The sequence below is a fragment of the Entamoeba histolytica genome, genomic scaffold (genome assembly GCF_000208925.1).
Source record: "Entamoeba histolytica HM-1:IMSS scf_1104750519283 genomic scaffold, whole genome shotgun sequence".
In the NCBI taxonomy this organism is placed as follows: domain Eukaryota; phylum Evosea; order Mastigamoebida; family Endamoebidae; genus Entamoeba; species Entamoeba histolytica.
In genome coordinates, this window is record NW_001914880.1 from 17,346 (window position 1) to 41,313 (window position 23,968).

General features: G+C 25.6%; 14 protein-coding genes across 14 annotated transcripts, besides 1 other annotated feature; 6 read left to right on the top strand and 8 right to left on the bottom strand.

Annotated features, from left to right (window-relative positions):
• Positions 1-3,943: part of a repeat region that runs on past the window's edge.
• A 1,289-nt stretch (positions 3,944-5,232) lies between these two features.
• Positions 5,233-6,109, bottom strand: EHI_198650 (uncharacterized protein; the record flags this gene model as incomplete). The annotated part of the gene is made up of 2 exons (XM_650088.2): positions 5,233-5,773; positions 5,856-6,109. The coding sequence occupies 2 exons, from the start codon at positions 6,107-6,109 to the stop codon at positions 5,233-5,235; spliced, it is 795 nt and encodes a 264-aa protein (XP_655180.2).
• Positions 6,110-6,247: 138 nt separating this feature from the next.
• EHI_198660 (uncharacterized protein) lies at positions 6,248-6,943 on the bottom strand (the record flags this gene model as incomplete). Its single annotated transcript, XM_650089.1, has 1 exon — positions 6,248-6,943. One exon carries the CDS (start codon positions 6,941-6,943, stop codon positions 6,248-6,250), a length of 696 nt encoding a protein of 231 aa, XP_655181.1.
• Positions 6,944-8,373: 1,430 nt separating this feature from the next.
• On the bottom strand, positions 8,374-8,813 carry EHI_198670 (ferredoxin, putative). Its single transcript, XM_650090.2, has one exon. It carries the CDS (start codon positions 8,613-8,615, stop codon positions 8,436-8,438), a length of 180 nt encoding a protein of 59 aa, XP_655182.1. The 5' UTR covers positions 8,616-8,813; the 3' UTR covers positions 8,374-8,435.
• Positions 8,814-10,285: 1,472 nt separating this feature from the next.
• Positions 10,286-11,011, bottom strand: EHI_198680 (uncharacterized protein; the record flags this gene model as incomplete). Its single annotated transcript, XM_650092.1, has 1 exon — positions 10,286-11,011. One exon carries the CDS (start codon positions 11,009-11,011, stop codon positions 10,286-10,288), a length of 726 nt encoding a protein of 241 aa, XP_655184.1.
• Positions 11,012-11,537: 526 nt separating this feature from the next.
• EHI_198690 (MAK16 protein, putative) lies at positions 11,538-12,418 on the top strand (the record flags this gene model as incomplete). The annotated part of the gene is made up of 2 exons (XM_650093.1): positions 11,538-12,207; positions 12,294-12,418. 2 exons carry the CDS (start codon positions 11,538-11,540, stop codon positions 12,416-12,418), a joined length of 795 nt encoding a protein of 264 aa, XP_655185.1.
• A 74-nt stretch (positions 12,419-12,492) lies between these two features.
• On the bottom strand, positions 12,493-13,701 carry EHI_198700 (Rab GTPase activating protein, putative; the record flags this gene model as incomplete). Its single annotated transcript, XM_650094.1, has 2 exons — positions 12,493-12,679; positions 12,767-13,701. 2 exons carry the CDS (start codon positions 13,699-13,701, stop codon positions 12,493-12,495), a joined length of 1,122 nt encoding a protein of 373 aa, XP_655186.1.
• Positions 13,702-13,936: 235 nt separating this feature from the next.
• Positions 13,937-14,423, top strand: EHI_198710 (uncharacterized protein; the record flags this gene model as incomplete). The annotated part of the gene is made up of 2 exons (XM_650095.2): positions 13,937-14,053; positions 14,109-14,423. The coding sequence occupies 2 exons, from the start codon at positions 13,937-13,939 to the stop codon at positions 14,421-14,423; spliced, it is 432 nt and encodes a 143-aa protein (XP_655187.2).
• Positions 14,424-14,595: 172 nt separating this feature from the next.
• Positions 14,596-15,054, top strand: EHI_198720 (uncharacterized protein; the record flags this gene model as incomplete). Its single annotated transcript, XM_650096.1, has 1 exon — positions 14,596-15,054. One exon carries the CDS (start codon positions 14,596-14,598, stop codon positions 15,052-15,054), a length of 459 nt encoding a protein of 152 aa, XP_655188.1.
• Positions 15,055-15,138: 84 nt separating this feature from the next.
• Positions 15,139-16,697, bottom strand: EHI_198730 (uncharacterized protein; the record flags this gene model as incomplete). Its single annotated transcript, XM_650097.2, has 2 exons — positions 15,139-15,976; positions 16,030-16,697. 2 exons carry the CDS (start codon positions 16,695-16,697, stop codon positions 15,139-15,141), a joined length of 1,506 nt encoding a protein of 501 aa, XP_655189.2.
• A 226-nt stretch (positions 16,698-16,923) lies between these two features.
• On the top strand, positions 16,924-17,411 carry EHI_198740 (40S ribosomal protein S19, putative). The gene has a single exon (XM_650098.2). The coding sequence runs from the start codon at positions 16,928-16,930 to the stop codon at positions 17,393-17,395; it is 468 nt and encodes a 155-aa protein (XP_655190.1). The 5' UTR covers positions 16,924-16,927; the 3' UTR covers positions 17,396-17,411.
• Positions 17,412-17,702: 291 nt separating this feature from the next.
• Positions 17,703-19,287, top strand: EHI_198750 (polyadenylate-binding protein, putative; the record flags this gene model as incomplete). Its single annotated transcript, XM_650099.2, has 1 exon — positions 17,703-19,287. The coding sequence occupies one exon, from the start codon at positions 17,703-17,705 to the stop codon at positions 19,275-19,277; it is 1,575 nt and encodes a 524-aa protein (XP_655191.2). The 3' UTR covers positions 19,278-19,287.
• Positions 19,288-19,952: 665 nt separating this feature from the next.
• On the top strand, positions 19,953-21,107 carry EHI_198760 (alcohol dehydrogenase, putative; the record flags this gene model as incomplete). The annotated part of the gene is made up of 1 exon (XM_650080.1): positions 19,953-21,107. One exon carries the CDS (start codon positions 19,953-19,955, stop codon positions 21,105-21,107), a length of 1,155 nt encoding a protein of 384 aa, XP_655172.1.
• A 71-nt stretch (positions 21,108-21,178) lies between these two features.
• Positions 21,179-22,477, bottom strand: EHI_198770 (ADP-ribosylglycohydrolase, putative; the record flags this gene model as incomplete). The annotated part of the gene is made up of 1 exon (XM_650081.1): positions 21,179-22,477. The coding sequence occupies one exon, from the start codon at positions 22,475-22,477 to the stop codon at positions 21,179-21,181; it is 1,299 nt and encodes a 432-aa protein (XP_655173.1).
• Positions 22,478-22,573: 96 nt separating this feature from the next.
• EHI_198780 (uncharacterized protein) lies at positions 22,574-23,137 on the bottom strand (the record flags this gene model as incomplete). Its single annotated transcript, XM_649905.1, has 1 exon — positions 22,574-23,137. The coding sequence occupies one exon, from the start codon at positions 23,135-23,137 to the stop codon at positions 22,574-22,576; it is 564 nt and encodes a 187-aa protein (XP_654997.1).
• Between the last annotated feature and the right edge of the window lie 831 nt (positions 23,138-23,968).

Below are 23,968 nucleotides of genomic sequence, written 5' to 3' on the forward strand. Positions count from 1 at the left end.
TTCTGAAGTGTCCACTAATTTGATGACACTTCCATTTTTTGATGTATTTATCATTAATTTTTTATTTCTATGACTACTTCTTTTTCTTTTTTCTTTTCAATCCCTTCATTTATTATTTCTTCTATTTTTGTTTCATTTATTTTTATGAATTAGTGTTTTGAATTCTACTCCATATTCATTTCTTATTGTACCATCTTTCTAATATGTTATTTCCTATTTCACATTCTCTGGTACAGTAGTACATCACTGTTCTAATTAATTCAATAACATATTCGTCCCTTATATTTATTAATCCTTCACCCATTTCTTCTAGAGGGACATATAACCTATCTTTGGAGTTTCACCAATGTATTTTGCCTTTCTTATTTATTTTCTTATCTCCAAATCCATTTTATCTAGGTCAGTGACATTCCAATTTACAACTGATGCTGAATATCTGAAGATAGGGATTACTTCAGTGTTTATTCTAGTAATATATCTTCTATTACTACTTTCATCAGTGTTTATTTCTTCCATCTTCTGATTCATTTTTTCTTTGATGGATTTACAATTGAAGGTGTCATCAATTTCGTCGGACTGCCATATTCCTAAGTATTTATACAAGTCCTCACCTTCAATGATTGGGATGTTTTGCATTCCATTTGGTATTTCTTTAATGTTTTTTAATACCATTCCTGACTTTTTCTCATTCATTTCCATCCCTATTCCACTTATTATTTCCTTAATTTCGTTGTGGATCATTCCCATTTCTTCACTATTTTCTGTCATTATTCTCAAATCATCCATATATAAAGTGTGATTTGCTTTTGGGAATTTCTCTTCGATGATTTGAGAAATTACATTCATCTGAATGATGAAGAGTAGATTTGATAATGAATCATTTGTAAAATTCCTCTATTTAATTTAATACTACCTAGATATTCATTAAATTTATAGCCGATGAATATCTTCCATCTAGTCATCATACTTTCAATAATGTTAATGATGACAAACTCATAATTAAAATATTTTAATGATTCAATTATCCATTGGTTATTTACAGTGTCATATGCTTTCTTAATGTCATAATATGACTCCACATATTTTGGGTATTTTTCTTCTTTCTGCTGCTTTAATATATGACTATTAATTATTCCTTCTTTAGCAGCTAAAGATTGCAACTTACATCCCAATTGGTTGCTACTAATTTTCAATGATTCACAACTCATGTTAAGTCTTCTGTGAATCTTTTCTTTTAATATGGAGGTAAATACTTTCATAATTACGTTTGTACAACTGATATGACGATAATTAGTGACATCATTCATATCACTTTGTGGATTAATAAAGTTCTTCCACTTACCATGTCTAATTTGATGTTTTGAATGAAGTTTAACCATTCATTGAAGATATTGAGAATGATTTCTCTTGATGATGACATTCTTTTCCAATAATACCCATATATAGTGTCTATTCATGGTGCTTTCCAGTTACTTATTTTCATTATACTTAAATTTAATTCATTTATTGTTATTATGACACTATCATAATTTCTATATCTTTTATTCCATGAGGTGATTTGTTTTATTTTCCAATTTTCTTTATTTAATATCACCTGTGTTTCATATAACGATTTCAAATATTCTAAAGTAATATCGTTATTTGGGTATATTTCATTTTTTGGGTCTTTCTTCCTTATTCTAATTTTCTTGTTAGAATCAAACATTATTTTATTTGTATTGATTCTGACTATTTCATTTTTATTAAATTTAATTCTTTCTTTAATCATTGTCATCATATATTTTAGGTATTTTATTCTTTCTAGTGCTTTAACTTTTATTCCTTCTTATTCTTATTCTTTTAATTTCATGATGCACTTTATTCTGTACCATTTCCTTCCCTTGACCAAATCTTCTAGTCTATTTATTTTCTTTAAGATTTCTTTTATTTCATCAAATTTATCTCTTATTATTTTATTTTGGAGATAGAGGTGCATAATCATTGAAATCCTTTTCATATCATCTTGCAGATCCTGCATTCTGCTTCCTGACCATACCCACCTATTATTAATTTCCATTATTAATCAGTCAGCTTCTTTTCTTTGAAAGTAGTAATTAATGTTTGAGCATTTTTCTATTTTCATTTCTTTTACTTTATTGATGAGAGTGTTAAGGTATTCTTCATCAATTTCTGTAGAGTTATTCTTTAATATGATGTTTTTTATTATTGAATCACACTCTACTCTTCCTTCTATTATATCATTTACTTTCATTTTAATGTACTGTTTAATGTTTTCTTTTATTTTATGTGACATTTTAATATATTTAATATATTCTTTTTCATTATTGACATTGATATTTGTCACTTTTATTATACTTTCTATTTGTTCCCATCTTAATTTCTTATATAATTTCTTATTCAACCAATTAATTGCAAAACAATACAACACTTCAATTAGAATTCTATTTCGTTTGTTCTGTTGTATTTCTTGTCTGACTATCATCTCTTGTTTTTTGACAATCAGTGCTTTGCTTTTCTCTTCGATTTCCACTACTGTCTTTTTCATAGGAGTAGTTTCGTTCATCTCCATTGTTCCTGATGATGCTTTCCTCAGTACTGGTTGTGTATTTATCACAAGTGTCATCGTTTTCTTCTTCTCTAGTTCCTTCTGTGAAATAAAATTTTCAATATCATCTTGTTGTTTTGATATTATTTGTTTTTGTGTCTCATTTTCTTTTTGTGTGTTGTCTAATTCTTCTCTTGTTATTTCTGCAATTTCTTGGTTTTTAATTGCAATTTCTTGATACTCAGAGATTTGTTTTTCTTTATCTCTTATTTCCTTCTTTAATTCTTCAGTGTTTTTTTCTATCATTTCAATCTTCTTCTCTAGTGTGTTTGTATTTTGTTCTAGTATCTTGTTTCTCTTTTTCAACCTTTCAATTTCTTCTTTCATTTCTTCATTTTCTTTTTCTATCTTCTTTTTATTAGCTTGGATACTTCGGATTTTTCTTCTTTATTATTTACTTCTGTGATTTTCTTTCCTTCTATCTCGTTTATTTTTCCTTGTAACTTTAAATTTCTTTCTTCTAATTTTTCATTTTCTTTCTTCATTTCTTCATAATTCGTTTGAATCTTTTTATTTTGTGTTTTCATTTCTGTAATTTCTTCTTCAAATTCTTTTTTAACTATTTCTTTTGCTTTTCTCATCATTTCTTCTGAAATCGCTTGTTCTTCTTCCATTTTTTTCATACTGAATTCTTTAATTTTTTCTTTTAATTCAGTAATTTGATTTTTAAGTGCAAGTATTTCTTCTTTATCTTTTTCTTCTTCTATCTTTTCTTCTTTATTTTTTGTTTCTTCTTGTACTTTCTTTATACTTTCTGTTTCATTTATTATTCTTGCAATTTTACATCTATCATTCATTTCTTTAATTGGGTTTTTGTTTTTAATTTCTGTTTCTATAGCCTTAATGTCTTTTTCTTCCCAATCTTTTGTTTTTTCTTTAAACTCTTCTTTCGTCTTTTCAATTATCTTTTTCTTTTTAATTGAATATACTTCTTGAAGAATATCATACCATCTTTTTCTTTTACCTTCATATTTTTTTAGTATTTCTTCATATTCTCCTTCATTCCATTCATTTGTTATTCTTTTTATTCTTTCTTGTATCTCATTTATTGTTAGCCATTTATATTTGTTATTTGTATAATCTTTATTGTTATTGTATTTACCTTGTTTTTTATTTGTTTTTCTTTGAGTCTTTTGTCTTCTAAACCCTTTTTCCTTGATGTATCGTTTACCTTTATTGTTATAATTGTTATGCCATTTATTGCTATTGACATTTCTTTTTTTGTTGTATGACCTTAGATTTCTATGTCTTGTTTGCTTTTCTTTACAAGACCCTAAGGTTTTACACAATAGCCATGGCATTAAAATTTGTTGTATTTCCTGCATTGGAAAAGGATCTCCGATGTTAATTTTTAATAAGATAAAAACATATAATTTATTGAAATAAATTTAAATAATATTCTTTTCTAGTAGTAATAAATTTTAATTTAATTATTTATTTTGAATTGTTGTATTATAAAAAATTAACAAAATAAGATAATTTAATGAATAGTTCAATTATTTTAATATCCTCCTCTTAATCTTAAGACTAAATGAAGTGTTGATTCTTTTTGAATGTTATAATCTGAAAGAGTTTTTCCTTCTTCTAATTGTTTTCCTGCAAAAATAAGTCTTTGTTGATCTGGTGGAATTCCTTCTTTTTCTTGGATCTTAGCCTTAATAGCATCAATAGAATCATTTGGTTCGACTTCTAATGTGATAGTTTTTCCAGTGAGTGTCTTAACAAATATTTGCATCGTTCTGTTATTCTTTCAGTTTTTCTTCCTTTTATACTTCTTATTGACGTTTTTTATTTTTCTTATCCTTCATTCTTTTATTATTTATTATAATATAATTATAATTTTATTTACTATTTTATTTTTAGTTTATGTATATTGTTTTAATTTGTCATTGATTTTCTTATAATCTTTACTTTATATTTTGCTTAAAATAAGAACAACATTATATGTTTTAGCTTTCTTAGGTCTATTTCTTTTCATAAACCAATTTTTGTACTAGCAGTTATTCTTATTTAAATTTAGTATTTTCTTTATTAAAGAATTGTTATTGTAAAACATCTTCAACCAAAAGACATAAATATTATTGAATACTTCAAGAAGTACCAAACACATTTAATGAAGATTAGTCATTTAATTATTATTTACTTGAAATATATATGACTTATAATAAGAATATTCTTTGATAAAAAAAATAAAGTCAATAAAAGATATTGAATAAATAAAAAACAAGCAAAAAGAAAGGTGTTGGTAAAAAAAGCATGTTAATTTGAGTAAGTGAATAAAATATAAAATGTGTAATAAAGAATAGATATTCTGAACCAATATATTAAAGAGTTTTTTAATACTAACATTACTTCTAAACTTTAAGGATATTAAAAATATTTAATATTTTCAGAAAATTAAAAGAATTATAAGAATTATATTTGACAAAGTCTTTTTAATTTGATTAATGGATATTATAACAGTAGTTAAAGGCATTATACAGTAGAATAACAATCAAATGATTTAAATTTTTATTGAAAAAGAGATGATAAAAAGAACAAAATCTTTTAATAGATACTATCATCTTGTTTTTTTAAATAACAAAGTAGAAATAATGTAGCATTAATTTTTTAATTAATTGTTTGTTTTAAGGATGAAATTCAAATTCACTTAGAAGTTCTCCTTTAAAAATACATTTTAACACTTGATTAGATAACTCACAAATCTCATCTAAAGTAGAAACAAATGTTTTAGCCCAAGATAACATAATGCCTGAAGCACCACCATCTAAGATTGATTGTGATACACATAATACAACTATTCCACATATTAATGAAGAATGATTTGCTATAAGCATTTCAGGAGAGTTATATAGCAAGTGACAAACGTCAGTAGCAATTTTATTGAGTTTCTGATTTTTATTAAAATATACTTCAAGAAAGAGATTAACGTATTGGATTGGGACTGGTGGGTCTATATAATAATTTAACATTTTTAATACTTCCATTTCTTTAATAGTAAATTCTCTTTTTGAACAAACCAATGAAGTGTCATAATAAATTTCTTTGACCCATCTTCTTCTTTTCTCATATATTTTACTTGCTAAACTGATACATATAAAACATATAATTTCTGGATTTTGTTTTTGAACATATGAAGAATTAACTACACATAACCGTTTCAATATTCTACAATAAATAAATTCTTACTATTTCTTATCTTATATCTTTTGATTGTTTAAAAAAATATTATTTATAATACTGAACAAACGTTACTGCAGTGTGAGTTGTAATAGGACTCAATTCTAAACGATTGCAAGCAGTAAAAATCTTCTGAACAAATAGTTTTGCTGGCCAGCAGTTATTAAAAGGGATTAACCCATAATACTTTTCTTCTTTAATACATAAATTGAGTAATAATTCTCTGTAAGTAAAAGTTCCATCTCCATTTTCTAATAGCGCAATATTATCAATGATTAAAGGTGATGAGAATGCAACATTGTCATCTTCTCTAGTCTCTTCCATTCACTAAAGTATCTTTGATTAACTTTTTCGATGCTCTAAAAAAGATTACTTTTTTTAACACTTTCCAAGAAAGACATACCAATAGAGTATAATAAAATCCACTATGATTTAAAGAATATTATTCAATTAAAAAAAAAATTAGAATATGTCATTTTCTTTTAACAACTTTCCAGCTTTATGAATCAATTTAATTGCACGTTTAGCATTTTCAGTTTCTTTGTTGACATCAATTTTAATTATTCGAGGATGACATTTCTCTTTTGGGAGTGGACAAAGAATTCTTTGTTTTTCATTATCAACAAGAGCATAATACTTTTGTTTTGGTTGCTTATAAACGTATTTGTCTTTTTTCCAAATACACTTATTTCTTGGAATATGTTTAACATGTTTCATTTGACATTTTTTTAATTGTTGTTTCTGTTGTATTGGTTGTGTTGAATTTTGTTGTGTTCCATTAGTAGAATTAACGTTATTCAACATTGGTTTAACTAATTTTTCGATTGAAGTACATGTCTTTTTTGAGTTAAATTTATTGTCAAATCTAGCTAACTTTTCGTTTGAATTAAATCTAATATATTCTGGATCAGAATCAATAATATCACGAATTGATAATCTTTCTTTTTCAGTGAGTAAGGAAAGGGCATTTTCTACAATTTTTTTACTCTTTCTTTTTTTCTTTTCAGTTTGTTCTTTAATTTTTCTAATATTTTCTTCACTTTTTAATATTTTTTTAGCAGCATTTTCCTTTTGTTTTTTTACCATATCTTCACGAGTTAATACATTCAAATCTGCTAAACATAATACTATAAATAAAAGAATGGTTATTACTTTCATCAAAATATTATAAATTTATTTTAAGATTTTCTTTTTTTTTATTTTTGATTTTTAAGTTTTTATTAATAATCAAGAAGAAGAAGAAATAATAATTAGAAAGAATCAATTGATAAGGAGAAGATACAATCATTTTCTCATTTTATTCTTGAATAAACAATCAGAAAAATATTCAAAAGTATTAAAGGGAAATGATTTAATTAATTTTAATCATCTAGTTGTTAGATTTGTACATTGCCTAAATTCATTAGTTTCTATTACTCTTAAAAAATCAAATAGATTTAATTTTCTAAGACTAACGCTGTTATAAAAAGAGCCTTCATAAATTGAGTGAACGTTATGAAAAATAATAATTTCAGACAAAGAATAACAACAGGAGAAACAATAATTTCTTAATGAAATTACTTAATAAGAAAGAAATATTGACTTAAGTTAGGTATACGTATAGAAACATCATTTTTGAATTACAAGTATAGAAGAAGGAGTTTTAAAAGTAGTTAATGAAGAACAACTAACAAAAACACAATTTTCTAGAGAAGTTAATAGTAGAAAAAGAAGAAAAAGAATTAAAAGTGAATAGGTAAATAGAAAAGGTTTGAGTCAAACAACAAATAATTATTTAAAGAAGAATTATCGAAGCAAATAGGAAGAGGAGAATAAATGAATAGTTTAATTTTCATTTTAAATTCCAAAGAAATAGATAAAATATGTTAGATAATTAAGTTAAATGAAAATTGTTTAAATAGAAGTAGAAATGTAATGAAAATAAAACGATAAAGAAGTTATCATTTCTTTTAAGGATAATAACAATGTAATGAATTGGTAATAAAAAAATTACTATGTTCAATATGTTTATAATGTGAATTTAAAAATGACTTTATTTAATTTTATTGCTTTAGAAGAAGTTATATAATAATTAACTAAAGAATTTATGTATTTTGGATAAATTGTATCAATGAAGTCATACAAATATAATGTTTCAATTTTTGGAAATAATAACGTTGTTGAATTATTTGAAGGTATTGAATTATAATAGACTACTAATAGTAATTCTTTATATTTTTTAACATCATTATCATATCAATAAAATCATTTTTATTTTAAAGTAATTTGAAACAATAAGTACAGAATATCTATCAAATATATTTATTTTACTCTCTTTATGTATAAATAAAAAAAAAGATAAAATTCAAACAGATAAATATCTCAATCTCTTCAATTATTATTATTATTTTGAGTATTAATTATTTTTTAAGATAGAGATTTCTTTTCTTTTTGTATGGTTTGATTTGTCAGATTGAATTTATTCTTCAAAGTGTTATAAAAAACAAAGATTGTTTTAATATTTTTTACTCAGAAGTATCTGTTATCAATCATCATCCAATAAATAATTTTAAGATTTTTATTCCTTAAAACATTTTATTATTTTACTTTAATTAAATTAAAAAAAAGAAATATAAAATAACATTTAATCAATGAAAAAATCACTTATGACTTATTCAACTTTAAGAACTCCTTGTGGGCAAGCATCAACACAAGCACCACATCCAATACAATCATCTGGATTTTTAATTTCAACATGATCATTTACTTCAAGAACACTTTGTGGGCAAGTTCCAGAACAGGCACCGCAAGCGACACAGTCATCAATGTTAACAATAGTGATCTTTCCCATTAGATTTGAATGAATAAAAAGATTAATTTGTTGTATTTAAATGACAAGTTTGTTTGTGATTTAAATAGAATAAGAAATTTAGTTAGTGTAATATCTTCTCAATTAAGTTTTGAAATTGTTTTTTTTTATATGATTATGGGATTTTTTATTTAAACTTCATAACATAAACAAAAATTTCAATTTTTCACTTTTTCAAAATTCTCTTTTCAAATAACATTCAAAACTATTTTTAGATAATTAGTAATTTGTTTTAATATTTAATTTTGAAATGATTAATAGATTTATTAACTAAATAATACTAAAAATAAATTAAAATTTTAGTTAAATTTAATAATAATAAACTATACTTTTATAATTTGTGTTATAATTATATTCCCATAAATAATTTATATTTTGCTCTGTAGACTAATAGCTAACTGTTAAGTAAATTGCATAAAGAAGAAGGTTATCTATCATTTTTATTAATTTTTGATTTGAACTACATTTCGTCGTTGGGTAGTTGTTTGTATTTTTAGAATTCGAATTATTTTTCTAAAAAATTTATTTTTTAAAACATTTTTTTATTCCAAAAGCATTTTAATTTGTTAAAAAGATGAAATTGAAGTGAAAATTCAGCAAATTAAATAATAATTTCAGAAATAAATTAATGAGAAAAACTTTAAAAGAAGAATTAGGTGGTTCTTTCCTGAGATAAATAACCCTAAAATAGAAATTTAAGAATAAAAATACTAATTAATCGGGAAAATAGTAAAAAATATTACCAAAGTTAATTTAAAGTTTTTGGTAAATTAAACTAATAGTTTATTAAATTAAAATAAATAGTTTAACGAATTATATTTAAATAACTTATCTGTTTAATTCTATCGCTCAAATCTAATGGGAAAGATCACTATTGTTAACATTGATGACTGTGTCGCTTGCGGTGCCTGTTCTGGAACTTGCCCACAAAGTGTTCTTGAAGTAAATGATCATGTTGAAATTAAAAATCCAGATGATTGTATTGGATGTGGTGCTTGTGTTGATGCTTGCCCACAAGGAGTTCTTAAAGTTGAATAAGTCATAAGTGATTTTTTCATTGATTAAATGTTATTTTATATTTCTTTTTTTTTTGTATTTTATATTTCTTTTTTTTATTGATATTATTCTTTTTTTTTTCTCTTATGTAAATATTTTGTTTTTTTTTTAGTTATGTTATTGTATTTGAAATATTTTTTATTTTTAGTTATTACCTAATAATGTATTTTATATTTTTATTAATACTTCCATTTCAATACGAAATAAACTTTTATTATTATAAATAAAGAAAAATTAAATAATTCAACAATATTATTTTAAATATTGAAAAATATTTTATATGAAAGACACATAACTTAAATATTTCTCAATTATAAACAATGTAACTCTTTTTAAATAATTCTTTCTTTAAATTTAAACTTATTCATTTTTATATTGACTAAATTTAAAATATATTTAATTTTCTTTTATAACTTTTTTAAATAAACTTTTTTATTCTTCAATTTGAATGTTTTTTAATATATTAAATTTACTCTTATATACAAATACAATCTTTATTCATTATTAAAATAATTATATAATAAAATTACTAATGAAACCAATTAAAAACAATAAATCAATACAAATGAAAACACACAAAGAATAAATTGTATTGTTTACTTCTTTTTTCCTTTAGTCTTAACTTCTTTCTTTGTTGAAGTTGTTTTCTTTTCTACCTTTGGTACTTTTGGTTTTTTTTCTTCTTTTTTAGAAGTCTTCTTTTTTTCATCTTCTTTTTTAGAACTTTTCTTTGTTTCTTTTTTAGCTTCCTTCTTTGATGTTTTCTTTTCTTTTTCTTCCTTTTTAATTGGCTTCTTTGGCTTTTTCTCTTCTTCTTTTTCTTCATCTTCTTCTGGTTCATTAACAACTGCAACTTTATTTTTTTCAGTAATAACAATTTTAACATCACCTGGTTTTTTCATAAATTTGATAATTTCATCTACATACTTTTCTTTTGTTTTTTCTTTAGAAGCAGCAGCTAAACAAAAGAGTCTACAAATTTCAATAAGATTAACAAATGTTTGTTTTTCTAAATATTGTCTTTTCTTTTCAATTAAATATTCTGTCTCATAAATACTATTTCCTTTAATTCCATTGAAAGACATAATTTCTTTTTTTCGAACATCTGCATATCCAGAAGTACCAAATAAAACTTTATGAAGTAAGATAGCGGTGTTACTTGTTTTTTTAACTCCTTTCATAACATTAACAATTTCTGGAATATCACCTAGAGCCTTTCCTTCTCCATTAAAAATAATAGATTGAGTTGTACTTTCTGAAAACCTTTCAACAGTCTTCTTTTCACGTGGAGATTGTTTTCTTCTTTCGGCTAATGTGGACATTGTTTTGATAAAAACACTTTAATTAATAATTTTTCTCTTTCATCTCCTTTAAGTAGTACAGATGCCCTGACTTTTCCTTCTAAAAGAACACCATCGAAGGTTATTTCTTTTTTATTCTTATTAATTATTGAATTATCCTTTTTATTATTATCTGTTTTTCTCTTTTTCAATCTTTTTTATTTATCTTTGAATTATTGACATTTATATCATTTTTTCACCTAATTTTATATTCTTCTTTTTCATTTACTACTATTAATGCTGATGTGGATTATTAGAACCAATTTTTGTCTTATCTCTTTTTTATCTTTTCTATTTTAAGGGTTTTTTTTTAGTAAATTAAAAAATTGTTTTTTATACTATTAAATCATCTCATTGATTCAATGATTTATTTGTGTTATTCAGAATTATTATGTTATTTATTTTCTTGATGTTCTGAAAATAGAAATATTATACTAAAACTATATAAAATCCAAAAAAACCCTACACTTTTTTTCTGAAAAGAAAATCAACTAATCAGTAGTAAAAAATGCAAGCCGATGATTTGATCTGGATTCAATGCCAACATGGATTTTGTTCATTTAAGACTAAGGCTTGTACTGGTAATTTCTGCCGTAATCGTAATAATGTGATGGGTGAATGTCGTAGATTATATTGTCCATTAGCAAATAGTGTATATGCTACTATTAGAGAGTTTGGTGGAAATGTGTATTTATTTACTAAGAGTATTGAAAGGGCACATACACCTGCTAAATTGTGGAATAAATTGTTATTAGATAAAGATTATATGAAAGCATTACAACAAGTTACTGACACACTAACCGATGAATATAATCCAAAGTTAGTTCATAGAGTAAAACAAAGACTTACAAAGGTATATCAATACCTTGAGAGAGAACGTAAATTAACACAATCTAAAGATAGAATGATGGAAAGAGTTAATATTAGAGAAGAAAGAAGAGATATCACAAGAGCTGAAAAAGCTGAACGAATGGCCAAACTTGATTTTGTAATTAAAGACCAATTATTACAAAGAATGAAGGATGGTGTGTATGATGATTTATATGAAAATCTTCAAGAATTAGAACAAAATCCACAACAAGTTGAATTAAATGAAGAAGAACTAGAAAAAGAATTAGAGAATGAATTAGTTCAATATGAAGAAGATATGTCAGAAGATGTTGAAGATTGGGCAGAACGTTTGTTTTTATTAATAATTATATTTTATTAAATAAAGAATAAATTTTTTATTACATTTAATAATATTATAAATATTAATTATTAGGATATAAACAAAATAAAACTTCTGATGAAAAATTGGAATATCCACAAATCAAAAAAGGACCTAAAGTTAACATTGAATTTGAAGAAGAACCTGCTGATGAGAATATCGAACATAATGAAAATTGATTGTTTTGAATTTGAATCTCAATCTTTAAGTAACAAATAAAAACAAAATAAAACAACAAAATTAATAAGAGTTATTATGAAGATTGTAATGATGCTATTGTTCCTTTATAACTATAAGCGCTAGTAATCAAATAACTTAGATTACTTTCAGTCATTTTATTATAAAATTCTTTCGTTGATTTATTAAATTTTTCAAGGTCTGAAGAGTCACAAGAACGTGTGATATTAATAAGTACTGCAAAGGCAAAGTAAATAATAAACCTAAAAATTAATGAGATTTTTTTTTTAAAAGAAAAGGTAATAATTTGAGTATTAATAACAAATAATCTTTAATAAAAGAAAACAAACGTTCGAAACCCATTATCCAACATGAAATTATCCCATAAAGCAAGTGTTAAATGAAAATGAAATTCTCTACAAAAAAGACAAACAAACCATCTATATGATTGTTGTCTTACAATGTCAAGATTAGGTTGTTTTGGATCAACTGAAAATAAACTGTAATAACGATCAACAATATCAACAAATTCTGTCCATAATAAATCTACATGAAATTGAGTTGAATGATTTATATAGAGTTTATCCATTATCTTTTCAAGTGAAAAATATACTGTTGTTTCAACTTGAAATAATATCTCATCTTTGGGAACAACAAACACTCCATTTTCTTGTTTAGGCTCCATAAATGCAGTTATAATAATACCAACAATATCATTTAGTCCTTGGAAATATCCTCGATCAACATGAATAATTGAATATATTTGCAATATTCGACGAAGCATTTCAATAATTTTTGGTTCTTTAAAAAGATATTCTGCCCCTTCTGGAAAAGTACGAACAATATCACACTCTATTACCCTTAAAGTTTTTTGATCAATTTTAGACATTTGAAAAACTCCTTCTTGTAAACTTTGTTCATTATCAACTAATGTATTTAACATTGATTGTAAAGACTTATATTCTTTTCCATTTTCTTCAGAATAAAGATGTTTAATTTCCCATGGGTTTGATGGACGAAGTAATAATGCATACCAAACATACGCACGTAATTCAGCTGGAATACCATTATTGCATTGATACTCTAAACGACTATAATCTAATTCATTGAGACAATCACAAACAGCATTATAAACATAAGGATTCCCACTATATGTAAAATGTGGAACAAATGAAGAAGATAATTGATTCATAACATTTGTTGTAAATGAAGAGAGGTATTGAAAGAGAGATGAATCTGTCTTTGGTTCTGTTCTTTTTTGAAAAGGTAACTCTTGAGATTTCATTTAACTGGTTTTTGAGATTGAACAATATCATCTTTTCACTTTTTAAACTTTTAATCTACTTGTTGACATCTCTATTTTTCATTGATATTTTTTAAATAAAAATTCTTAAAATAGAAAAAAAAAAGAAGTACTAAAAATTATTTTAAAAAATGGATGATAAAGAGTTAGATGGTTTGTTTGTGTGTCTACTTTTAATAAAATACCTTCTTACCTATTTCCAGATATTTTATCTGAAATGATTGAACAAGAGAAAAAAGAAAATAGCAGTACTACAAATCAGTCTATTGGGGATATTCAATTTCCTGATTTATCACAGATTTATTATGACTTAATAAACCAAATTAATCAAATTGTTTGCCAAATAGATAAAATCATAACAAAATAAATATATGAATAACAAAATTTAGGATAAATCTTCTGATGATAAAAATTTAACGGGTGTTGAAGAAACTTTAATTAGTATGTTACGACCCTTTTTATCTAAAGATATTTTATATGAACCAATAAAAGAATTAAAAGAACAATACCCTGAATGGCTTGAAAAAAATAAAACAATAATTACATCAGAAGAATTTGAAAAACGAATCAAACAATATGAAACTGTTTGTAAAATTGTTGAACTATTTGAACAATCTACAGAACCTCCAATGGAAATAATTGTTGAACTTATTCAAAAAATGGGTCAACCACCACATGGACTAGTTCAATGTCTTGCTGAATAAAAAAAGTGTTTACTTTTAAACCATCTTTTGTTTTGGTTTATAGTATCTTTAATCATTTTTTATTGTCATGATTTTCACTTTTGATAACTTAAGATTTTTTCTTTGTGTGGATTGTCAAAAAAATTGTCAAGATATAATGTATTTAAGAAGATTAACAAAAGGAAAAAAATAGATGACTGAGCCTAAAGATTATTATGAACCAATGAAGAAAAAAATTAATTCTACTTTTAAAAATGATATGAAAGAACCTAATAAAATAATAATAAAAAAGGTTGGTAAAATAAATTCTGGTTATAATATATCTGTGATTAACTCCCCTACAAAAGTTTTATCGAAATCATATGAAGTAAACCAATTAATGAAACTAAATAAAGTTAATGAAATAGTCAAAGTTCATTGTTTCCTAGATGATGTACAATTTCAAAATGACTGCATCTTAATATTTAAAATATGTGATGTGAAAAATCCAAAAGTTACCATTTATGGAAAGTTTTGGACTCGAGAAAGTAATCCACAATATCTATCCAAAATGGAATGTTATATCATGGGGAGGTTAATATTTCCAAAAGTTGAAAACAAAGAACCTATCTTTAATTGTATTTGGATTGGAAATGGAAAAGAAAATATCTAAAAATTAAAGAATAATTAATATATTCAATCAAAGGAATTTAACTCAACCATTAAATGGTTAATAATTAAAATAGCCTTTTATTTCTTATAAGAAATAACTAGATATAAAATGAAGAAGTTCAAACAAAATATCAACAATCCCAATAAAAACCATGAACTTTGCAATAACACTTGAACATAAACACTTCACAGTATAGATTGTTTTATGCATTCCTTCTCCAAAAATTCGTTGGACATGTTTAACTGAAACAAATTGAATTAATGAAGGAATCATTACACCAATTATTGTAGCAGATATACCAACAAAAGAAAGAACAGTCAACGAATCATTATAAAATATACATAAAAACACAGGGATAGATGCTATACCTGCTCTTACAATAACATCAACCCAGAAATGATAAATAATAAATGTTTGGACATTAAAATAACGATAAATAGTTTGTGCAGCAAAAACAACTAAAGGAGGATAAACACTTAATGTTGTTATAATTGGTAATAACATAATAATTATTTTAATAATTATTGCCCAAACAACACTTCCATCTGAAGGAAGAATTGGTTCCCAACCATCTCCAATTCCAGTATACTCTACCCAAATATCACTTAATATTCCAGTTTTTTTAGAAAATTCAGTGTTCATAAGTGAAAGTGATAAATACAACATAAAACAAATAATATCTACAATCAAAGTATATAAAAATGGTCTTTTTGTATATGAACGGGCTGTAGATTCAATAATTGTATTACAATTAATAAAAGAAAAAAAAGACACAGACAACATATATCCAATTTTACATAATGATAACCACCAATCATCTTGTGTTGAACTTGAACTAGTTATAATAGTTTCATCTCTTTTTGTTACTGAAAAGAAAATAATTAATGTAGTAAACATTAGTACCAATGCAACTATCCTATAACTAAAGAAATAAATCCAAACTTATTATTTAATTTAATTAAATGAAAAACAAACCAAAAGAATAATAATTGTAATTTTTGAAAGATTTTAGGATTAATCATAGATAAAATAACAAATATTAACATAAATCCAAATGAAATTCCATAATAACTTCCACACACTTTACCATTTAATTCATAAGAAGTAATTAATGAAATTAATGAACAATCAAAATTTATATCTTCTAAAATATCAAATGACTTAACAATTTTACTAATACACAAATAACAAAATGATAATGAACACCATAAAGCAGAAAGTAAATATGAAATAGATACTATAAATGAAATAATTCTCCCTTTAGCATATAAATGAAATGAAAGCATTCGAGGAAAGTCAAACATCATTTGACCTAATTCATTCTTAGGAAATCCACCTATTTCCATTGCAGCGGCTGCACCACTTGTTCTTGCCATTGAGTCAAACAAATAAATTGTTGATATCAAAATATTAATAAATACTAACGTAAATGTTATTGAACTTAAAATAACACCACAATTAATAAAAACATCTAACAACATAATTAAACCAATACCAACAGTCCCATTAAAAACATTTACAATAAATAATAATGTCCCCATATCTTTTTCAGACTTTAATGGAGTTTCAAAAGAAGTAACAGTAGCAAAAAAAGAATTGAAAAAAGAAGTGGTAGATTGAATAAGTGGTTGTGTTTCATCCATTTTAAATAATCAAATAATCTGATAAAAAAGATATTTTATTTTTCTTCATTTTCATTTAAAAAATAATAAATAACATTTTGTTAAATTTAAAACTTGAAAAATGTTATTTTATGAAAATTTAAAAGAAAAAAAAATAATTTAAAGATTATAGTAAATTTATTATAAAAAAAAAATATGAGGATTGTATTAACCTGAACTGAGAAAATAACCCTAGCAATTGACCAGACTGAATGCACCACTTCAGTAATATTAAAGACGTTGTTGCTATTGATTTCATTAAGGCATATGCCGAACATCTTAAGAAGTCTGGAAAGCTCGAAATTCCAGAGTGGGTTGATACTGTCAAGACTGGTATGTGCAAAGAACTTGCACCATTAAATCCAGATTGGATTTATATTAGAGCTGCTGCAATTGCAAGAAAAGTTTATTTGAATAACGGAATTGGAGTAATGGCACTTAGAAGAGCTTATGGTGACCAATACAACAAACATTATAACCCATCCCACAGAACTCTTGGATCAGGAAAAGTTAACAGATATATCCTTCAACAACTTGAGAAGATGGGCATAGTTGCTAAGATCCAAAGTGGAAGATCCCTTACTAAAGAAGGAAGAAAGGATATGGATAAAATTGCTTTCCAAGTTTATAAGGAACATGAAGCCAAAGTTACTCCAATGATTCTTATGCCAATGAACTAATTGAATAAAACTGGTTGTTTTGATTTTTATTTATTTTTTTCAAAACGAAAAAGATAATTTAATTTAGACTATTCATTTCAAATTATTAAAAGGAATGAAATAGAAGTATTAATGATAAATAGTATTATAAAATATAAAAAGTAAAACTAGATATTTAAAGATAAATGAAAATCAGAAAAAAAAAAGAAGGGAGTAAAAATAAGGAAAATAATGGGATATTATCACTTTGTAAAATGGAGAAAAGTCATAACAAAAAACCTAAAAAACCCTGAGGTACTAATAATAATTAAATAATACTTTCATTCTAATGGCTACTCAAACTGTTCCACAAAGTGTTGCATTTGCTGAATACAATGAAAATAAAACCATTTTTGTGAATAATTTACCAACATCTGTCACAGAAACTGTTTTATTTGCTGAAGTATTTAAAGATTTCCCAAATCAAGTTTCAAATGTCCACATTAATAGAGACTCAAGATTTGATACAACTATTGCATACATCAATATGAACTCTCATGAGGCAGCTCTTCAAGCTATTAAAAAATTAAATGGTACTCTTATTGAAGGTAAAAAAGTTAATATGTTCTGGTCATTGAGAGATTTTAAGCAAAGAACACAAAATGAAACAAATTTATATGTTAAATATATTAAGAAGTCTGTTACACAACAAAAATTACAAGAAGTTTTTGAAAAGTATGGACATACTTTATCTGTTAAATTAAGTTCTAATGAAAAAAATGAATCAAATGGATTTGGATATGTAAAATATTGTACTGTTGAAGAGTGTCAAGCAGCTGTTGATGCTAGAGATGAAATTGCTAAAGAAATTGGTGATGAAGGATTCCTCATTGCTAAATTCTGTAAACAACCTAAAAATCTTAAAACCAATTTATATATTGGAAATATTGATAAAACTGTTACTGAAGAACAATTTCTTAAATATTTCGAGACATTTGGACCAATTAAATGTGGGGCTGATGGGAAAAAATTCTACAGATTCTTATATGATGAAAAGTATGAAAAAAATAAAGGGTTTGTGAATTATGAAAATACTGAAGATGCTCAAAAAGCTGTTACTGCTCCAAGACATTGTGTTCTTGGAGATAGTGATATTCTTGTTACTTATTATAAAACAAAAAAAGAAAGAAAACAAGAATTTAAACAACATGCTAATGAAATTAAGATGAATGCTACAGGCAAATACAAAGAATATAATTTCCATGTCAAAACAGATAAAGCTGGAATTACTGAAGGAGAAATAAGAGATGCTTTACAGGATTGTGGTGGAATTTATTCTATTAAAATTAAGTATGTTAATTCAGAACCAACTGATGTTGTTTACATCTGTTTTGATAATGCACAATCTGCACATCAGTTTATTCAAAAAGCTCAAGTTCTTGGATGGACTGCTAATCCATTTAAGACAAAACAAGAAAGAAGTAATGCTAACAACTATTATAATGGTACTGGTATACCTGGTTTCCCAGTTAATTTCCTTCAATATTTCCAATTGTTCCCATCTGTTTTCAATACTTCTATGAACAGACAACCAAAACCAGGAAATAAACAACCAAGAAATGTTAGTGCTTCTCAAAATGCTAAAAAGAAGTCTAAGGTTGATAATAATATTAAAAAACAACCAAAGTCTATTGAAAAAGCTCCAACAGTCACTGAGGAGATGAAGAATAATCTTGGTGATCAATTATATGATTTCATTTTAGGTCTGGAAGATTATGATGAAGAAATTACTGGAAGAATTACTGGTGTTCTTCTTGAGTCTATTGAATATAGTGAATTAAATAACATGCTTAGAAACAAAATTGAGGAGCTTAAGAATGTTATTAAGGAAGTTTACGAAAATCTCAAAAAGATTAATAATTAACCAAAGAAAGAAAAAATGAAAAACAAAAATGAAATTAATTTAATTTTTGATAAAAATTTTTATATAGTTGCATAAAAACATTTTTCATTAAAAAATAATTTTGTTATTAGTGATTTGAAAAGTTATACTATTATGATAAAGTAGAAGATTGTTTGAATGAAGTGTTTTGTATTTCTTCTTTTGCATCTGTTATATTCTTGTTCATTTACTTCTTTTTATTTTTACAATTGTTAATTCTCTAAGTGCAGAAAAGTTTTATAGTGTTGTCTTGTTGTTTGAAGAGTTGAAGTATAATTTAGTTTTCATTCATCTTGGACAATCACCGCATCACAAAATGTTAGTTTGTTTCTGACTATGTCAGAAACAAACTAACATTTTATGAGCTTTGTAGTTTTATCTCGTTGTTTTGTAATATTTGTCTTTCTATTTTTGATACAATCAAGAAATGAGGTAATATTCTTCTATAACACAGTCTCTATTTCTGGAAAGGTTGTGTCAATAATACTTAATCAAATTTCCTGAAGTTTACATTTTCGATGTTTGATGAAGTTAAGATAAAGAAAAGCGAATTCTTATGAAAATAGTTGGGGTTGTTCATATTGTTATGAAGAAGATTACCGACGAAAGAACTATTTAAAGGATGGAGAAGTATGGAATAATCGAGTTGAAGAGACAATGACAATGCTTAATTTCACATATTACAATCCAGTTAGATTAATTTATGGAAAAGGGTCATTAGACGAGATAGAGAAACAACATTTAATTCCTGAAGATGCAAGAATCATGATGACATATGGAGGAGGTTCTATTAAGAAGAATGGAGTTTATGAAGAAGTCTTGAAACACATTAAGCCAATTGTAGAGTTTGGAGGAATAGAACCAAATCCATCACATGAAACATGTATTAAAGCTATTAAGATTGCTAAAGAGAATAAAATTAACTTCTTGGTTGCAGTTGGAGGAGGGTCAATTATTGATGCAACAAAATATATTGCACTTGGAATGGAACATACATATTCAGATGATCCATATGATATTTGTCTAAAAGGAGGAAAGTTTAAAGTAAATCCAGCACAAGCAAAAATAGGAGTAGTTTTAACAATTCCAGCTACAGGATCAGAAACGAATTGTTGGGGAGTTATTTCAAGACATGCAGATAAATTAAAGTTACCATTTAACAACGAATCTGTTTTTCCAACATGGTCTATTGTTGATCCATGTTTCACTATGTCTCTTCCAGACAATCAAATTAGAAATGGACTTGTTGATTCATTTGTTCATTGTATTGAACAATATATTGGAAATTATCACTTAAACCCAGTTGTAGAAGCAGAGACTGAAGGAGTAATGAGAACAATCATTGGAGTATCACACAAAACATTAGAAAATCATCAAGACTATCAAGCACGAATTACATTCTGTTATGCTGCAACAGTAGCATTGAACATGTCACTTTTATGTGGAGTTACACTTTGTGGAGGTGCACATGCTGTAGGACATGAATTAACTAGTTATTATGGACTTGCACATGGAGAAACATTAGCAATTACAACACCAGGAGTAATGAGATTTAATAAAGAGAAAAATGCAAAGAAATTGATTCAAATGGGAGAACAAGTCTTTGGAATTAAGAATAGTACACCAGAAGCAGCAATAGAAGCAACAGAAAAATGGTTTAAATCAATTGGAATGAAAACACGATTGTCAGAATGGGGTAAAGGAAAAGAAGAATTTGAAACTATTGCAAGAAAGTTTGAAGGTAATCCAGCTGGTGCACACAAAGACATTGATTACAAAGGATGTCTCCAAATTCTTAATGACATTTATTAAATTTAATTAATTCCAGTTTTTAAGATTTTTGTTGTTTTTAAGACAAAAAGAAATGAAATTAAAAAGAAAAGTTACTTAAAGTGAAAAGGCTCTAATTCGTAAAGATGTAATAACCGATTTAAGCGTTCTTCTAACCATTTTTTATTATCTAATTCTAACCAATCACTCGGCATACAAATTCCTTTTAAATATGTTCCAAGAACTGCTCCAACTACTGCCCCATTTGTATCTGCATCACCACCTTCATATGCAATTCTTTCAATTAATTCTTCAAATATCTTTGCTTTATCTATTCCTTTTTCTTTCATCTTAAATGCTTCTCTTAATGATAAAATAGCACATCCCATTGGTTTGAATGTATATCCTATAGATTCATTTAATTTCATTTCTTCAAGTGTTTTAGCATTTGTATATTCTATAAATTCTTTCTTATATTCTTCATTTAACATCTTTTCACTATCACTTCTTGCTTCTTGAATTATTTCTTCAATATCTTCTCGTCCTTGTAATAATTTTGCTAGTATAAGAACAATTATATTAACAGAAGCTTGACATCGTGGATCTGCATGTGTAGTACTTCCTATTTTCTTTGCATTTTCTTTAACTCTTTCTTCATCCCAGAAATATGGAACAGCTAAAACTGATGTTCTCATTACACTTCCATTTGGTGCTGCTTGGCATCCTCCATCTCTCCAGATTTTCTCACATAGTCCAATTGGGTCATTAATCCATCCTTTTCTTCTTACAGTCTTTCCAAAATTCATTCCGATTCCAAGTCCTCCTAAATCTCCTAATTCTGTAAATCCAAAGTGAATCCAATAATAACATCTTTTTGCAAAATCTATCACATCAACTTCTCCATTGTTATGAACAAGACTATCCAATATTAAAATGCATTGGTCTGTATCATCTGTCCAATCTGCACATCTATACTCTTCATTCATCCATTTTGATCGATGTTGGTCAATGATGTAATGATTATATGTTATATGTTCTCCTTTATAAAAATACCATGCATTTTCTTTACTAACAAATTCTGTAGATAATCCAACTGCATCTCCAACTGCTTGTCCAAGAACTAATCCAATGATTCTTTCTCTTAATTCTTTTGGTAATTCTTGCTCATGTTTAATAGCTTTAAATTCTTCTGGTAATGGATTAGGATATTCTAAAACTTCTGGTGAATATTCTAGAGCATGTTGTTGAACATATTCTTTAGCTTTTTCTGGTGATGTTTTAACTAGTTTAAATGGTGGATTAAGTCTAACCATTCTCTCAGACTCTTTGCAATAATCAAGGAATTTTGTCTCTTCATTTTCTTGATGTTGTGATTCATTGTTAGTATTATTAGTAGATGTTGTATTTCCCATCTTTTGTTTGTTTTTTTTTTGATTTTTTTCTTAAAATTTTTGTTTTTGATTTTTATAAAAATGGTTTTAACTGTCTCAATTAAAATTCTGAGTGTCTTATTTTTCTTTTAATAACTTAGAAAGCTTGTTATCGTTTTGTTTTACTAAAACAGTCTTTTCTTTCCCTATTCTCTTTTCTATTTCTTTACAGATTTCTTCTCCAATTCGTTCTATTTCATTTTTATTGTAAACTACTCCATTAACTATGATTGATTTAACAATATCCATTTTCACACTACTATATCTTCCTGGTGTTTGTGTTGAACAAATAAAATACCCAATTTCACTTAAAATGTCATTAATAATATTAATTGATTCTCTATATCCATTCTTTTTCTTCCGATACATCACTCTTTGTATATTTATATTATTTTGAATGTCTTTCTCTTCTAATCCATATACTCTTCGTTTGACTAATTCTTGTAAATCGATAACACCATCTTCGCTATTATTGAATTGAAGTTTTTTAATTTGGAAAAATGGCAGTGTGAGAACTTTAACATTTCTGCGTTGTTTCACTTCAACATCACAATGTCTATTTAACAGTGCAATACAAAATGCCCTGACTTTCGATTGATAGTTTCTATTATCTACATATACGTTTCTCGTTACAACGGACATTATATATTATTTTAAAGTTATTCTTCTCATGTTCCAATTTGTGTTTTAAATTTTTTCTTGCGACATTTCTTTTTCTAATTTTTCTTCATTTTTATGATTTAAATGATCTTTCTTTATTTCTTTTCTTTCTAAAACCTCTTCCTATTTCTATATTCTTTTGTACTATTACTTTTTGTTCTTAACTTTATCTCTCTTCGTATCGTCTTCTTGTGTCATTGTTCCAAATTCTTATTCTTGCACTTTTTCTTCATATGTTCATTTCTTCTCTTTCTTTTCTGTTCATACCTATTTCTAACGATAACATATTGTTTGTTTAAATAATTTAATATTAAGTAGTGCTGTTTTGATTTGGATATGGCATTAACACTATTTTTGTTCTGATTGTTTTTATCGTAAAAAATCCAAACTATATTTTATAAGTTATTTAATATATATGGACTAAATCAGAAACATCTCTATCGTTTTCTTTTTTGTTTCTTTTTGAATTTATATCCCTTCATTTCTCATATCCCTCTCAATATTTAAAATACTTTTCTTCACATTCTATTCTTCTCTCATTCATTGAAAATATCCTTTTAATAATTATTATCTCCATTTCTCAAAAGAAATAAACAAGTGAGTAACCTTTCAATAACAATTAAAACACTCTTCTCAACTCTATAACATCACCTCCATTTCCAATTTGTTTGTACTATATTAGTTTATGTTAATACTATAATTTTGTATTATTATACACACTCATACAAATCAATTTTTTCATTTTTATTAAAGTGATGTTTTTGGTTGAATATAAATTAAAAAAGAACAAAACACAATACTTAATTTCTTTGT